At 51.8% G+C, this 17261-nt stretch overlaps 1 protein-coding gene and 1 long non-coding RNA gene across 2 annotated transcripts; one reads left to right on the forward strand and one right to left on the reverse strand.

Moving 5' to 3' along the window:
* Positions 1–8945: 8945 nt before the first annotated feature.
* LOC121348006 (promotilin-like) lies at positions 8946–13470 on the forward strand. Its single transcript, XM_041427123.1, has 4 exons — positions 8946–10070; positions 11281–11403; positions 12481–12583; positions 13335–13470. The coding sequence occupies exons 1-4, from the start codon at positions 9954–9956 to the stop codon at positions 13340–13342; spliced, it is 351 nt and encodes a 116-aa protein (XP_041283057.1). The 5' UTR covers positions 8946–9953; the 3' UTR covers positions 13343–13470.
* On the reverse strand, positions 9944–12491 carry LOC121348007. The gene is made up of 3 exons (XR_005954307.1): positions 12447–12491; positions 10268–10440; positions 9944–10079 (listed from the first exon to the last, which is right to left on the reverse strand). It is a non-coding gene; the product is annotated as an uncharacterized LOC121348007 (long non-coding RNA).
* Positions 13471–17261: the final 3791 nt, after the last annotated feature.

Raw genomic sequence — 17261 nt, forward strand, 5'->3', positions numbered from 1 at the left:
TGCTGCAGCTCCATCCCAGCAGGATCCCTCCGAGCACATGCAGCTCCTGCTCCAGGGAGCCATAAACCCAACAGCCCCGTGCAGGGGAGCACAGACAGGGTTGTCTGGAGAAATGATGCATTTCCCCACCCCTTTCATTAATATTTATTCTCCTTAATTCCCAATCTTTACTGTTTAGCCCTCTAAAGCCTTTGTGGTTGAGAGGTTTTCGCTGAGGTTGCTATTCCACGCCTAAGCAAAATATCCACGGATTAAACGGGCATTTTATCAAAAGTGAGCCCTGTGCTGGGATCAGGCCTGGCTGCACAGGCCCCGAGGCTCTGCAGATCTTTCTGCTGCTGTCACAATTTTCCATTCTGTTTTTCCCATATCCCAGCTGGGATGGATGTGCTGCAGTTCTTCTCCCCAGTCTCTCCTGGGATTCCTCACCCAGGAGCTCATTGACCTGCCACATGAGTCTCTTTTTCACCCTGAAGCCATCCAACTCTGCCTCCTTGTTCCTCCCAGGATGAATTGGTGCCTTGAGAGCCAGAACCCTTCTCCTCTGTGGCAGATAAATGGCCACTGATTGCTGAGAGGTGCTGGGATGAACAGGGAGACTCCAGTGAGAGCACCAATAAATCCTGGGAATCTGGCATCATCCAGTCTTGGGAAATCTGCTGGCAGCTGGCACTGCTGAGCACAACCATGCTGGACCCCTTCTGTCCCCCCTCTTCTTTCTTTCCATCCTTTAATTCTCCACACAATTGTTTTCCCTGCTCTTCTTTCCCTCTCTTTTTGTCCCTCCTCTTCTTTCCCCGCAATTGTTTTTCCTGCCCTTCTTTCCCTCCTTTCTTCATTTTCCTCTTCTTCTTCCTTCTGCTTGTTTCCCCTGCTCTTCTTTCCCTCTCTTTTTGTCCCTCCTCTTCTTTCCCCGCAATTGTTTTTCCTGCCCTTCTTTCCCTCCTTTCTTCATTTTCCTCTTCTTCTTCCTTCTGCTTGTTTCCCCTGCTCTTCTTTCCCTCTCTTTTTGTCCCTCCTCTTCTTTCCCCGCAATTGTTTTTCCTGCCCTTCTTTCCCTCCTTTCTTCATTTTCCTCTTCTTCTTCCTTCTGCTTGTTTCCCCTGCTCTTCTTTCCCTCTCTTTTTGTCCCTCCTCTTCTTTCCCCGCAATTGTTTTTCCTGCCCTTCTTTCCCTCCTTTCTTCATTTTCCTCTTCTTCTTCCTTCTGCTTGTTTCCCCTGCTCTTCTTTCCCTCTCTTTTTGTCCCTCCTCTTCTTTCCCCGCAATTGTTTTTCCTGCCCTTCTTTCCCTCCTTTCTTCATTTTCCTCTTCTTCTTCCTTCTGCTTGTTTCCCCTGCTCTTCTTTCCCTCTCTTTTTGTCCCTCCTCTTCTTTCCCCGCAATTGTTTTTCCTGCCCTTCTTTCCCTCCTTTCTTCATTTTCCTCTTCTTCTTCCTTCTGCTTGTTTCCCCTGCTCTTCTTTCCCTCTCTTTTTGTCCCTCCTCTTCTTTCCCCGCAATTGTTTTTCCTGCCCTTCTTTCCCTCCTTTCTTCATTTTCCTCTTCTTCTTCCTTCTGCTTGTTTCCCCTGCTCTTCTTTCCCTCTCTTTTTGTCCCTCCTCTTCTTTCCCCGCAATTGTTTTTCCTGCCCTTCTTTCCCTCCTTTCTTCATTTTCCTCTTCTTCTTCCTTCTGCTTGTTTCCCCTGCTCTTCTTTCCCTCTCTTTTTGTCCCTCCTCTTCTTTCCCCGCAATTGTTTTTCCTGCCCTTCTTTCCCTCCTTTCTTCATTTTCCTCTTCTTCTTCCTTCTGCTTGTTTCCCCTGCTCTTCTTTCCCTCTCTTTTTGTCCCTCCTCTTCTTTCCCCGCAATTGTTTTTCCTGCCCTTCTTTCCCTCCTTTCTTCATTTTCCTCTTCTTCTTCCTTCTGCTTGTTTCCCCTGCTCTTCTTTCCCTCTCTTTTTGTCCCTCCTCTTCTTTCCCCGCAATTGTTTTTCCTGCCCTTCTTTCCCTCCTTTCTTCATTTTCCTCTTCTTCTTCCTTCTGCTTGTTTCCCCTGCTCTTCTTTCCCTCTCTTTTTGTCCCTCCTCTTCTTTCCCCGCAATTGTTTTTCCTGCCCTTCTTTCCCTCCTTTCTTCATTTTCCTCTTCTTCTTCCTTCTGCTTGTTTCCCCTGCTCTTCTTTCCCTCTCTTTTTGTCCCTCCTCTTCTTTCCCCGCAATTGTTTTTCCTGCCCTTCTTTCCCTCCTTTCTTCATTTTCCTCTTCTTCTTCCTTCTGCTTGTTTCCCCTGCTCTTCTTTCCCTCTCTTTTTGTCCCTCCTCTTCTTTCCCCGCAATTGTTTTTCCTGCCCTTCTTTCCCTCCTTTCTTCATTTTCCTCTTCTTCTTCCTTCTGCTAGCTCCCAGCAGATCCCAGCAGATCCTGGCAGCTCTGGCAGATCCCAGCAGCTCCCAGCAGATCCCAGCAGCTCCCAGCAGATCCTGGCAGCTCTGGCAGATCCCAGCAGCTCCCGGCAGATCCCAGCAGCTCTGGCAGCTCCCGGCAGAGCTCCCGTGGCTGTGCCCATAGCAAGTAGTGCTCTGCCAGGGGTGACAGCAAAAACACCGCTCTGATCTCCCTGCCTGGCAAACTGGAACAAGTCAGGATTTTGGTCTGGTTTCTGGGCTCTCTGAGGGGTTGACAGGGGTTACCATGGGAGTTATCAGGGATCTGTGTCCAGCTCTCCTCCTTTGCCTGACATGGGGCAGGTGCTTGACTGCAAAGTCAGAGAGGCAAAGGAAAGGCTTTTCCCAAATTCCTGAGGGATGCACAGGCACAGCACCCCCCCAGCCCTGCAGTGTCCAGTGTCCACTTGAGGCTGGTTGAGCAGCCAGGAAAGGGGGTTCAGGCACACAGAAATAATCCAGCTCTTTTCTTTTTAATTTGTAAATCTCATTTGAAGTGGAATCCTGTTACTCCCGAGGGCCTTGTTGTGACTGCTCATGGGCTTCCACAGTGATGCTGTGAACGTGCTGCTTCGTTTTGTCATAACTGGGTCAATTTTTTTTTTTTTTCTTTCTAATACAAGCCCTTAGTTTTCTCAGTGGAAGTCTGGAGTCTGCTGTGACACGGGCAGCTGGGTTATAATCTTATGGGAATCAGCATGGAGGAAATTTGGGGGTTGCCTGCTTGTTTCCTCTTTCCAGCAAGGCTGTTCCCTGCTGCCTGGTTGGGCTGGCTCCTCACTCCAACATCCCCAGGAACAGCAAAACTGGTGTCCCAGCTCCCAGAAGAACCACATCCTGGCAGTGTTTCTCCCTCAGCCAGGTGCAGAGCCCCATTCCTGCCTCCTGCCCCATTCCAAGGCTCCAACTCCTCTCGGTGGTGGCCGCATGTCCTGCACCATGATATTCATTCTTGCTGTCCCTGCTTTAAAGCCTTTTAGGGATTTGCTCCAGACCAAATGTGTCCATCCTCTCCCTGTGCCCTTCATCCTGTAATTGGATTAATTTCCTCCATCCAGCCCAGGCCTGGCTGCTCCCCATCCCTTTATGTAACAGCTCTGGCTCCGACTGCACCACTCTGGGCTTGACCCACAGCCACTGACAGCAGTGCAGGGTTTGCTGCATGTTGAATCCCATACTGGCCCTTTTTTGGGCAATCTGCTCCCTATTCCCTCTCCTGTGGGATGTGGGCTCTCTCCAGGCTCTGTGTGGCTCGTGCTGCAGCTCCATCCCAGCAGGATCCCTCCGAGCACATGCAGCTCCTGCTCCAGGGAGCCATAAACCCAACAGCCCCGTGCAGGGGAGCACAGACAGGGTTGTCTGGAGAAATGATGCATTTCCCCACCCCTTTCATTAATATTTATTCTCCTTAATTCCCAATCTTTACTGTTTAGCCCTCTAAAGCCTTTGTGGTTGAGAGGTTTTCGCTGAGGTTGCTATTCCACGCCTAAGCAAAATATCCACGGATTAAACGGGCATTTTATCAAAAGTGAGCCCTGTGCTGGGATCAGGCCTGGCTGCACAGGCCCCGAGGCTCTGCAGATCTTTCTGCTGCTGTCACAATTTTCCATTCTGTTTTTCCCATATCCCAGCTGGGATGGATGTGCTGCAGTTCTTCTCCCCAGTCTCTCCTGGGATTCCTCACCCAGGAGCTCATTGACCTGCCACATGAGCCTCTTTTTCACCCTGAAGCCATCCAACTCTGCCTCCTTGTTCCTCCCAGGATGAATTGGTGCCTTGAGAGCCAGAACCCTTCTCCTCTGTGGCAGATAAATGGCCACTGATTGCTGAGAGGTGCTGGGATGAACAGGGAGACTCCAGTGAGAGCACCAATAAATCCTGGGAATCTGGCATCATCCAGTCTTGGGAAATCTGCTGGCAGCTGGCACTGCTGAGCACAACCATGCTGGACCCCTTCTGTCCCCCCTCTTCTTTCTTTCCATCCTTTAATTCTCCACACAATTGTTTTCCCTGCTCTTCTTTCCCTCTCTTTTTGTCCCTCCTCTTCTTTCCCCGCAATTGTTTTTCCTGCCCTTCTTTCCCTCCTTTCTTCATTTTCCTCTTCTTCTTCCTTCTGCTTGTTTCCCCTGCTCTTCTTTCCCTCTCTTTTTTCCCTCCTTTTCTTCCCCCCGAGTTGTTTTTCCTGCCCTTCTTTGTGCTCCTCTTCTTTCTTTCCCTCCTTTTCTTCCCCTCCAGTTGTTTTCCCTTCCCTTCTTTCCCTCCTTTTCTTCCCCTCCAATTATTTTTCCTACCCTTCTTTCCTTCCTCTTCTTTCTTTCCCTCCTTTTCTTCCCCTCCAGTTATTTTTCCTGCCCTTCTTTCACTCCTCTTCTTTCTTTCCCTCCTTTTCTTCCCCTCCTCTTCTTTCTTTCCCTCCTTTCCTTCCCCTCAGGTGTTTTTCCTGCCCTTCTTTGTGCTCCTCTTCTTTCTTTCCCTCCTTTTCTTCCCCTCCAGTTGTTTTCCCTTCCCTTCTTTCCCTCCTTTTCTTCCCCTCCAATTATTTTTCCTACCCTTCTTTCCTTCCTCTTCTTTCTTTCCCTCCTTTTCTTCCCCTCCAATTATTTTTCCTGCCTTTATTTCCCCCCTCTTCTCTCTTTCCCTCCTATTCTCACCCTCCAGTTTTTTTTCCTGCCTTTCTTTCCCTCCTCTTCTTTCTTTCCCTCCTTTTCTTCCCCTCCAGTTATTTTTCCTGCCTTTCTTTCCCTCCTCTTCTTTCTTTCGCTCCTCTTCTCACCCTCCAATTATTTTTCCTGCCTTTCTTTCCCTCCTTTTCTCGCCCCCGTTGTTCTCCCTGCCCCTCTTTCCCTCGATGTGCCCAGGAGTGGCCGCTGTCCATGGTGAGCGCGGGCAGATCCCGGTGCTTGGATCTCTCTCCCTCCTCCCCTTTCCCACCTGCCTGCAGCGAGCCCGGCCTTACCCGAGCCCTCCACCTGCACCGGGCTGGATTTTCATCCCTGGGAGCAGGGCAGGGATTTCTTTGGCTGAAATCTGAGTGATTTCCCTGCCTCTGAGCTTGGCTGGGCTCTCCCATCACCCGCCTGGGGTCACGGCACCCCAAAAGGACAGTGGGGTGCCCAGGGATGTCACCCAGCCCCACGGGACAAACCAGTGTCACATCCCCTCCCTGAGTGTGAGGCTGAATTTTGTATCATTCCTAAAAATATTCCTGATCCCTCAAGTGAAAACCGGGTGGCTCGGATTTGAAAACCAAAATGGGAACAGCTGAGCTGCATCCCATCGTGTTTTCTCACCTCCTCTCCTTTCTCTCTTCACTTCTTCCAGATCGGGGAGAGGGTGGCAAAGGAGTGACCGAAAATGTAGAGAAACCAGGCAATGAAACATTTTTCTCCTGTTTATTTCTTTCCTTATTTGAGAGAAGAGGAAGTTTTTATAAGCTCAGACATTTATTTTATTAGAAAAAGGGATTTTAAAAAATGTTTTGTTTTTTTTTAATCCCAGTGAAAGAGGATTGTTATGGGATAGGATGTTTTGGTCAGTGCCTGCCCCCTCCAGCCCTTGTAGAGAAGCCAAATCCACCCAGGCTCTGTCCAGGAAACCATTTTCCTCCTCTTTTATTCTTTCATGGAAAACTGAGGAAACAGGCAGAATTTCCCCAGTTTTGGGGTGCACAGGTCACCTCAGAGCTGGCTTCCAGAGAGGCTTTGGTGTGCTGCTGGCACAGGCAGCTCGTTCTGCCCCTTGTTCCTTGGCACTGCCTCTGCTGCCAGGCCCAGTGGACTGCACTCCACTGCCAGTTTCCTGGGAAAACGACTCCCAGTTATGCCAAATGTTTCACTTTCAGAGCAAGCAGAACTGCACTCAAACCTGTCTTGCACATCGTGGCTCTGTTGAGCCTCCAACCTCTGCTGCCACTTGGCACCACAGCCCAAAGGGGAGTTTCGGGGGCTGCAGGTTGCAAACTGTGCCAGGGATGCAGCAGGATGGAATTTTGGAATTACAGCGCTGGCAGGGAGACCTCCAGCTGGGATTTTTTATTTTCATTTATCCTTGTTTTGCAGCCAGGATGTGCCAAAAGCTGCATTTATGGACTGGGCCAAGCCAGAGCCAGGAGGTGCCTGTTGCTCCCACCTGCCCTGGCACTTCCAGACCTGGAGTCAAATCCTTTCTTTTCAGCTCCACGATTCCTTCCTGTCGGAGCAGTCTTGCATAATTAAGAGGTGAAGCTGGCAGGCTGCATGCAGCTAATACAGATATGATTAATTTTCATCCCTCTGTTTGATTTGGAAGGTTGTCCTTCCCCAGGCAGAAGGCTCCATCCCAGATGGATGGAAAGCTGCCAGCCTGACACGTCTTGGAGGGACAGTGGGACAAGACACGGGGAAGTTTAGTGCTTTGGAAAAGTGACCTTTCTTGGTAACTAATTTGTCACTTCCCAGCACCATCTGCTGACTCGTCAGCTGCATCCATCATAACCATGCGAAGAAAAGGACTGGAAAAGTCAATTAAAATGGGAATTGAATGGGGCTTGTGCAAATTGTTTAGGGAAGGGAGGGATCACCCCACACTGTGTGGGTGACATCCTTTCCATCACCCCCAGCCACATTCCCAGGGAGGTTTCCAGGGAGCAAAGCTGTGCTGGAGTCCCTGGGAGCTTTCCACTGCCCAGGGGGTGATAAGCTGGGGAGGATGCCCAGGGATCCAGGAAGCACCTGAGTGCTGGACACGAGGTTTTTCAGGAGGGCTCTGTCCCAAATCGAGCGTTATTGACAGCTGTGACAGCAGCAGGTCCCTGGTGACACCTGCTGTGCCCGTGTCCTATTGACTGGCTGCGATGGGGCCAGGTGAAAACGGCATTCCCAGATGACAAATGCCATTCCCAGGTGACAAATGTTATTTCCAGGTGGCAAATGGCATTCCCAGGTGACAATGCCATTCCCGGGCTGGGCAATTGCTGTTCCATATCCCTCCCCGGGCAGGCAGGAATGCTCCCTGCTCTCCCAGCCCATGGAGCCCGTGGATGCAGGAGGATTTCATGGCTTCCCAACTCGTTTTTCCCTCCTGCTCCTTGCCTGGCTGCTCCCAGACTCCCTCAGGATGTGCCTGGCCTGATCCCAAATCCTCTGGCATCAGCTCCTGGCTGATGGTCCCGGGAGAGCACGGATGAGTTCTTGCACAATTTCCTCCCTCTCTCAGCACCTCGTTTGTCTGGAGAGGGATGACAGTGCAGGGTTTGTGTTCCCGAGGGGATCAGTGTGCCACGCTCAGTGAGGATGGGAGAAGGGGCCACTTGAAGACTCAAAGTGGCAATTTTGATATTATTGTGATTTGCAGTTACAGTAGAAATAGAATTGACACAGGTGACGTTGTAGTGCTGGGACATTCACATCCTAAAAAACTCGTTCTGCAGGCTCAATGTCTAGAAACAGAAGGCAGGAGAGAGGAATTTCTCTTAGATGGAGAAACTAAGGCAGCAACTGATCTGCCTCAGCTGTGGGACCACCAGGAACAGCTGAAGGACCTGGGGAGGGAGCAGAGGGGATCTGCCTGGAAACGAGGAACTCCGAAAACTCCAGTGCAGATAACATTCCCTGCCTGGGAAAGCCGTTTCCATGCAGGCCAGGAAGCTGGACAGGGTCACAGGTGAGTGGCTGCAGTGCCTGGATGGGTTTATAAAGGGAGCAGAACCAGCAGGAGCATCCAGGTGTGACAGGAGGGAGAAGAGCTCCGACCTCCAGTGTCCTGTGGCTGCACTCTCAGGTAGGTCTTGGCACCTCTTGGCCACAGCAGAGCCAGCTCAGAGGAGGAGGAGGGAACAAAATTGGTGCTGAAACAAGGGGGAAGGTGCTTTTCCCTCATCCCCATCTCAGGAGCACTGATTTCAGCAGCTCCTGCCTCCTGTGGCAGCTGGCAGACACTGGGCACTGCCACAGAGCTGTGGGGAGCCCTGGTGCCCTCTGAGCTGGGGGAGCTGCTCTGAGCAGGCAGAAAATGACCCTCAGACAGGTCCCAGTGCTAGGAATAGTTGGGTTTTCCTGTCCTGTCACTGTGCCCACTCCTCCTGCCCCCACGCTGGCACTTGACTGGGTTTTGGGGGGTGAGCAGAGCTGTCCCAGCCCTGTGTGCCCGCAGTGCTGATGCTGAACTCGGGATCCTTCTGCTTTTTTCTTTCCCCTTTGGAGCTGGGAAGCAAATCCACCAAGTGCTCTCTGCCTGGAGAGGTGCTGAGCTAGGGGCAGGAATACAGGTCCTGCTTGCCAAGCAAGGGAGGGCTTTCAGCAGGGCTGTTTCTGAGTGGAGAGGTCTGTGTGGGTGTTTTTCTGGGAGAAGAAGGAGAGAATCAATTCCCAAAGGGATTAGGCAAGAAGAGATGAAGGAAGTGACTGGGTAAATTTTCTTTGTATTCAGCAGTATTTTATTTATTTATATATTTACTGCAGTGATAGAACAAATGAAAAAGCACCAAAGATTGATGCTGCTGAGGTTGCATTGCAAGGGCAGAGCCTGAGAATTCCTGCCTGGATCTCTGCAGGAAACAGGGCTGGGACACCCTGGGATGTCCCAGGGCAGGAGGTGGCTCTGGTGGCCCAGTCTGGGTGGGCAGGGGGAGATGGCACCAGTGCAGTGCCCAGGGAAGGGAGAGGGGAGGATGTGACTGACAGGTGCTATGGAAAGGGAACATTTATTAACTTCCACTGGCCCTCGGTTCAATAGCAGCTAATATTTATGGGAAATCTAATTCAGGAGTCAAATCTAACTTAACAATGTCTTCTCAATAATGTCCAAACCAAGAGGTTGCTGAAACTCATTAAGGATCAGGCTCCAATCAGGTGGAGAAGTTAAGCTGTAGGACCAGACTTCATTAAGTCTGTCCAGAGAGAATATTTTAATATTTAAAGAGAACATTCAATGTTTACATAAGTCCTTTCCTGACGTGAAGTCACAGTTAGATCACTTCAGAGGTGGTTTTTAAAGCCCTTTATTCCAGGCTCAGACAGAGCTGGGCTGGAAAATGCTTTTCCCATTTCCCTTGGACTCAATGAGGCTTCTTAAGAGATCCACTCCACTCAGGAAGGTTTCCAGTGGTGAGGAAAATCAAAATAAAAATTAAAAAAAACAGCTGTTTGAAGGATTTTCTCTTTGCATGGCATCTCTGTCTGCCGTGCTGGCACTGGGATTGATGGGTTTGCTCTGGATGTGTTCAGGTCTTAAACCAACACAGCTGCAGGGCTGAGGCTCGAGGGCTCAGGGAGGCTTGAGCAGTCCTGAGGGGCTGGGCTTGAAATCCCTGGAGATGTTGCTCAAGAACAAATCTGTTTACACAAACAGCTTTGAGAAGAGAATTGTCAGTCAAGGCACTTCTCAGTCAAGGCACTTCTATTTTCAGCTCAGGAGCAACTGGAAGAGTTAATATCCCTTAGGTGGGCTGGGGCTGAGCTGGGGTGCAGCTGGTGCAGAGCCAAAGGCGTTTCTTGTCACACCTCCCTCTCCATTCCTGCCCTGGTGTCTCCTTTCCTGTGTTGTGCAGGCTCTCGGGATGGTTTCGAGGAAGGTGGTGGCCAGTCTGCTGCTGGTGTCCCTGCTGTCCGTGCTGGCTGAGCAGACCCAAGGCTTCATGCCCTTTTTCACCCAGAGTGACTTCCAGAAAATGCAGGTAACCCCTCTGGAATGAATAAACCAGGAAAGGTTTCTCCCGCCCTCATCCCCCAAACTGCAGTGCACGCCCATCAACAGGAGACACTCTGATATCCTTCTCCCAAAATCCACGGCTCTTGGGGGAGGCAGAGGGAATTTTTAAGTTGTGAGATAGAAAGGAAGAGCCTGGACCCCCCTACCAAAGGTCTGCCATACCTTTTGGGGTGTCACCTGCAGTCCCTGCGTGTCCTTTCCCTCTCCTGGTGCTGGAATTCTTCCAGAGCAGCTGCAGCCTCCCATCAGCTCAGTGATGGCTCTTTTGTTGTAACAAATAATTAACCATCCCCGGCTGGTTGTCACCTCTGGGACGTGCCGAGAGAACGTTTTTCCTTTTGAAGTGAAACAAATACCGTTGAAAGGTGTCAGGCAGGCTCAGAGACGGCAGCTTCTGAAACACAGCCCCAGTGAGCTTCCCCCGCACTGCCGAGCCCCTGGGTGCCGGGAGAAATCCCATTTCCAACACCTACCCCTGGATAACGATTGCTTTTTGTGGGGAGCACAGGCATTCTTCAAAGTCCTTGAGGAGGATGGGGACCCACATGGGTTGTGTTTGTACCCCACAGCCCTTTTACAGCAGGGATTGGGAGTTTCTGGATGAACAAAGGGGAGATCTGTCCCTGTTCCTCACATGCTGGACACTGAGCACGGTCTGTGCCACACTTGACGTGTCCTGCTGTGTCTGTCGTGTTCCAAAGCACATCTAGCTTTTTCCAGAGGGTTCTGAAGGCAACTAAATAAATGGGGATGGGCTGACATCACAAACCTGCAGAAAGTCTGGGCAAACGTGACCTCTGCAAATGCAGGGCTCGGTTCAATTTCCTTGCAGTGCTCCAGCACAGACCCAGGCCAGGCTCTGTGGGACAGCTGGGGAAGGTCCCAGTGCTGTCAGCTCCCGTGTCCTGCTGACAGGGTTCCCCCACCACACGTGGCTCCTGTTTACTGCAGACCTTCACACCCTGCCCCGTAACCTGACCTCGCCCCCAGCACTGCTGGATTTCAGTCCCCAAAGGCCACTCAGGGCAGAGCAGATGGGTCTTTCCCAGGAGGATTCCACCACCTCACTGGTTCTGTGCCCAGCACCGTGGATTGCTGGCTGTTGGGACAGCACAGAGGGGGTTTGCTGCTGATCCCAGCATCACCAACTGCCCCCTCTGCCCTCTGCTCCGAAGCTGCAGGAAAAGGAGAGGAACAAGGCAGGGCAGAAGAAATCCCTGAGCTTGCTGCAGCAGCTGGAGGAGGAAGGTTTCTCTGAGCAATCTGGTGTGGATGTCAATGCAGCCAAGACCCTCCAGGTATGTGGAGCCACTGGGACAAGGAGTCCAAGAGATGTCCTCTGCCAGCCTGATTGCTTACATCAGAGAGAAGTTTTAGCTCCACTCCAAGTTATCTTGGTTGTTCAGCAGCCAGGTCACCCCTGAGACCCAACAGCTTCTCCCTGAGGAAGATGGGAACAGCCTGAGGTCTCTGCCAGGCAGTGAAGCCCAGCAGGTGCAAGGCAGGAACTCCCAGTTCTGCTTCAGCTCCTGCTCCGTGTCACCTCTGACCCCACAGTTCTCTGCACTGGAGAGGTCTTATTTAAAAACCTGGGCTCCAAGTCTGTACACAGAGCAGAAAATGGGCAATTTTAGGGATTGAAGTGCCAGGCTAAGCCCTCAAAGGCAGACTTATCTGGCAAGCCAAGTCTGAAAATTGTGCTTTGCCACTTGAGCACAGGGAATGTTTTCCCTGTGTGGGCAGCCACTCCTGCAGGGAGCTCGGCCATTCCCTGCCAGCAAAAGGACGGTGCAGATCCCCCTAAACAGGGACAGACCCCATGGGACAGACAGCAGGGCCAACCAGGCTGGAATTTGGCCAAGGCACAGCTAAATGTGCAACTCCTCCCGCACTCGTGATGCACCAGCACTCCGTAACAGGATTTAAACAGCAAAATGCCCAGTTCAAAGTGTGAAATACCCAGCACATCCCCTCAGCTGGCCAGCACCAGAACAGAGCTCTTTGCTTCAGGCACGGCTGGCTCCAAGTCCTCAGCTGTTGCTAGGGCAGGAGCTCTGCAGGCTCAGGCTGGAAGGGTCGATGTGCCACACAGTGGAGGATTAGAAGGTTCAGAAATTATTTTCTTTGCATCCCTGCTGCCAGGAGGTGCCTTTATCTGGATTTCTGAGCCAGCCCACGGGTTATGCAACAGCGCTCTGAACAACTCAAGAGTGTGTTGCCTTCAAAATGTTGCTTTTCCCCATATGAGGCTCATCCTCTTCCCTCCAGATTCTAAACCCTTCACTAACTCAGTCCAAGTGGGGTCAAAGTACCCCAACCTCCCTCCCTCTGCTCCCCTCACCTTTTTGTTCTGACTTCTCTGGTTTCCTCCACAGCAAGCCCTTCCTGTCAGAGCTTGGCTCACCCCAAGGCAGCTGGAAAAATACCAAGATGTCCTGGAGAAACTGCTGGCAGAGCTGTTACAGGACACCCCAGATGGTACTGTCAGAGGGTTGATTTCTGCCTTGGGAATTCTGCCTTTCCTTCTTCTCACCAGCTCATCAGCACAGAGATATTTATATTCCCCAGAAGGGTTTTTGTGTCATGTTTGCTCACTTTGTGGAGCCCTCAGATCCCAACCGCTCCCGTGTGCATCTTTCTGGGAAGGTTATTCCCTCGTAAGGTGCTGCCCAGAGCTGATATTGACTGGAAGCAGCACAACCCTTCCCAGCAACTCTGTTTGCCACTTCCCTGCTCCTCCTCCCCCCCCAAAAAGTCCTCAGTCTCCAGGGAACAATTTCCAGCAGAGCTTATAACAGCAACTGTACCTGTGAGGGAGCTCAGCATGTGCAGCCAGCTTGGAACACCTCGCTGCCTGCACGGGGGCTTAACACTGACACTTAATTACACTGCAATTTGCTGCAAATCCTCCTTTTCCTTTGGGAAATGGTGTGTGGGAATTGCAGCAGCAAATATCCAGGGGCAGGTTGTTGTGCAGCTCTTCCTGCCTGCAGGTTGAGGGATGGTGGGATGGCGCTGTCCCTGTGCCTTGGCCTTTTCTGGGATGTTTAAGCCCAGGAAAGAGGGTCCCACTCTCCCTGTGGGATTGCTCTGCTCTGCCTGTGCTGATCCCAGTTTGCCTCTGAGCTTTCAGCTGGGGAGCTGAGGAGGAGGAAACAACATGTAAAGCTCTGGAAAGACTGAATGCCAGATTTAAGGACACTTGTGCTTTTCTCTCTTTTCTATTTAGCTGACTGATATCTGCAGGATCAGAAGAGAAAGTGCTGGAGCTGCTCAAGCTGAAAGACTCCACTTATGTAAACGAAATTTGTGAGAGAGATTAACAAAATCTGAGGTGAGATAATAAATGTGCAACGTAATTAAAAGGAGGATTTGTGTATTCTGTCCTGCAAGCCTCTCAAACAGATGGGGAGTGCTCAGTGTGGGAAAGAAGAGAGGAAAGGCTCCAGGTTTTGGAGAACACCCCTGTTTTCCTGAGCACTGCTCTGAGAGTCCTGTGAGGAGCTGAGGGAGCTGGGAAGAGGCTCAGCCTGGAGCAAAGGAGGCTCAGGGGGAATTTGTGGCTCTGCACAACTCCCTGCCAGGAGGGGACAGCTGGGGGGGATTTCTATCTTGTCCCAGGGAACAGGGACAGGAGGAGAGGGAACGGCCTCAGGCTGGGCTGGGGAGGCTCAGGTTGGACATCAGCAGGAATTTCCTCCTGGAAAGGGCTGGAAGGGGCTGCCCAGGGGGGTTTGGAGTGCCCATCCCTGGAGGTGGCACACAGTGCTCAGGGTGGGGATTTGGCACAGGTTGGACTTGATGATCCTGGAGGGATTTTCCAACCTCAAGGATTCTGAGATTCTGTGAAAGTGTGTGTCAGAGCCTGAGGCATCAATCTTCGAGGAGTATTAAGTCTTAGCCCTTCCTTTTAGCAATGAGGGAAACTGAGGCAAACCTTTACCAGATATCCTGCCCAAACTGGTGACAAAAGGGGGGGACCTGGGTGTCCCTAACTCAGTTCCCTGCTCCAGGAGGATGCTCTGGCACATTCCCACACTGCTGGGGAACGCTGGAGCCCTGTTGGGCAGCCTCTCCCTGGGCCCAAACCCCTCCTATCAGCCTGGTGCTGTAAATCCACCAGCACAGTGAGGAGCAGCTGTGCCAGGCACAGTGTGAGGGAACCGCACTCTGCCCTTTCTCCTGCCTCTCAAACACACTCCAAGGTGAAATCCTAATTCCACTTGAACATCCTGCTCTCCATTTCCATACCTTTGGCTTATCTGAGAGCTACTCCTCTCTGCTGGCAGCAGGAAATCCAACATATGTAAAGTACGGATGGATGAGATCAATGGCATGTACGTGAATATATCCATTTCCAATCCAATTTTATCCTCCCAACCTAACAGGAGTTCTGTTCTTGCTGAGCTCATTCCAAGAGCTCTGTTTGTGCTGGAACAACACCCCTCGGAGCACTCTGCCGTAAGCAGCCCTGGGGAGAGGAGAAAGCTCCCAATGGGTAATGGAAGAGGCAGCATGCAGTGGATTACAGCTCTAATGTTTGATCCAAAGGCACGCTCCTTGTCCAGGGACTGATCAGCTCCAGGAAGCTCCCAGTAATGCTGAGGCAGTGTGAGCTGTGGAAGCTCTGTAATGACTCTGAGTGGGAGGGAGATGGGAAATAACACATTCCATTAGGCTGGGAGTGAGAGCAGTCTGGGCTGCAGGAGCTCCATCTGCAGAGGGGTGATATCCATGGAAGAGCTGGCATGGCAATCACAGGAGGAGCTGTGCCACATTTACACCAGTGTGCAGCAAGGTCAGAGTCTTCTTTGCTTCAGAGGACACCTCTTGCCTTGTTACTTCACAGACACCCAAACCTTTATTCCAGGTTTGATTTTGCCACATGAAAACAAAGAATTCCCCCTCAAAGGGAAATCTGCCCCCAAACCCCCTCCATAAGCTCCACTGTGGGTCAGAGCTGTCCCTCCAGTGTGCCCTTTTCCCAGCTCCTTCACTCCCATCGTTTTTCAGGCCAACACCTCCCCTGTGCCATCCGGGAAGGAAAGTTTTCCAGTGATGGAAAGAAAGTGAACATGAGCCTCTTGGATTTGCTCCCTGGACCATTTCCCACTGGGGTGATGGTGGGGCTGACTCTGTGGAAAATTCCAGAGGGAGATCCATCAGAAGGACTCTGCTCTTACCCTTGGACCCAGACAAGCTGCATCAGCAAGGGCCAGCTTTGACCCCCGCCATGGATTTTCCAGTGGCTCGTCCCAGTTGTCCCAGTTATAAATGAGCTCAGGATGAAATGGCTGGTTGTGACAGAGACCACAGGAACTCCTGTCTGTCCTGCAGCACCAACTGTGGTTCCAAACAGGCAGCAAAGTACATCTTCAACTTTTGGGAGTAAATCCCTTCCACCCTCAGGGGCCTGAGCAGGAGAAACAGAAATGTTTCCACTGGAAAGAGATGGAGGGACCCCAACCAGCCCCCTCCAGGCTGTCAGGGCTCTGGTTTGGGGTAAGAAGGAAGTGTTCTCCAGGTTTCAGGACAGATCTCCATTTTCCCATGCAGACAGGCAGGAAGAATCCGCTGCTCCAGAAACCAAACAAGAATTTCATGGTGGGATGAGCAGCCCAACAGTTGGGGGAAAGAGGAGGGAAGGGAATGGAGTCACCTCTGACTTCCTCAGGACGGGCAGGCGGATGAGGGCTCCTGGGTCACACCTGTGCTGTGGCTGTGAGTGACAGGGTGACAAACGGGCACAGTCGGCTCCCAAGAAAGCCCTGACACTTCCCTGGGTGCCATGTGCAGGGCAGTCACCCAAAAGCCACAGATAAGGAGGAGGGGGGGACTCAGGGTTTCAGCAGCCCATCAGTCAGCGGTGGAAGGGTTCAGCTGCGGGTTTGGGGTGCAGCCATTCCCTGCTCCGGCACGGATCCGTTCCCAGGGCTCTGCTCACACCAGCCCTGTCCCCAGGCTGCCAGAACCGGAGCAGCCGGCGCGGCGTGTCTGCTCCTCTGGCATCAGAGCTCCTGCCAGCAGCTCTGAGGCGGCTTCTGGGCTTGCAGGGAAGGTGGAGGCTGTCCCTCCGTGCTCTCCCAGCTTCCCACAGCCAGCTCCGGCTGTTTCCAGCCAAGAAACGCTTTTTGCCGAGCCCATCTGCAGCCTCGGCACCGCTTGGTGCTCTCAGAGCTACGAGGATGATGGAGGGGCTGCAAAAATAGAAAATCCACTGTCAAATTCAGCATTGGCACTCTGGGCAGGGAATGGGAACAAAGATTGCCCATGGGAATATAGGGTCTGACACTTCTGTTCCTGCTGCCTTCCTTGTGGAGGCCACAGGCCTTCCAGGGAAGGCAGGGATTCTCCCACAGGGAGGAAGGCAAAGGGGTCGTGGATTTCTCTCCACAAAGAATAGGCACCTGATCCTGCTGAGCTTTGGTGCTGCCAACCTCCTTCTGAGGAGGAATCACAGCCTTTCCCCGTCCTCCACTTGTCCAACACCAATCCCATGTCTTCCCCTCCAAAGATTGTGCAATGGGGCTGCTGGGCCTGGGGTAATTCCCATGATGGGCAGAATCAAAAGTTGAAGGGATGGGTTTGGGCTTTTGTTGCTGTTTTCTCCAGAAAAAGGTGAGTTCATTTAATTCCCAGATTTGCACCAGCTCAGCCAGCGCGCAGCTGCATGCCCAGGCAGAGCTTCTGCAAAGTGAGAGCTGTGAGCTCGCAGGATCTGTGTGATAGGAGCAAATTGGAATTTTTTTATTTACATTAGACCCCTCTCCACATCATGAGCTGGCAGAGGAACACTGAGGAAGCTCAGCTTAGCGCATTCACACTTCCCAGCACAGCTGAGTTTGCTCTTTTAATGGGCTCCCTGGCCTCTGCTGAGGATGTATTTGCTGTTGCCAACCTGACAAACAAATCTCAGCATCTTGCTGCTGCTTTCTTGGATAAATTGGGAAGAGTGAGGTGAGGTGAGCTTTGGGGACCTGCTAAGGAAGAGGGTTCCTGAAAGAAGCATTAGTGACAGGCGAGGGTCAGGTTGGACATCAGGAGGAATTTCTCCATGGAAAGGGTTGCTAGCATTGCAAGGGGCTGCTCAAGGAGGTTTGGAGTCCCCATCCCTGGGGTGTCCAAGGAAGACTGGACATGGCACTCAGGTGGGGGA

Source organism: Onychostruthus taczanowskii, unplaced genomic scaffold (assembly GCF_017590055.1).
Source record: "Onychostruthus taczanowskii isolate IOZ18803 unplaced genomic scaffold, ASM1759005v1 scaffold97, whole genome shotgun sequence".
Classification (NCBI taxonomy): Eukaryota; Metazoa; Chordata; class Aves; order Passeriformes; family Passeridae; genus Onychostruthus; species Onychostruthus taczanowskii.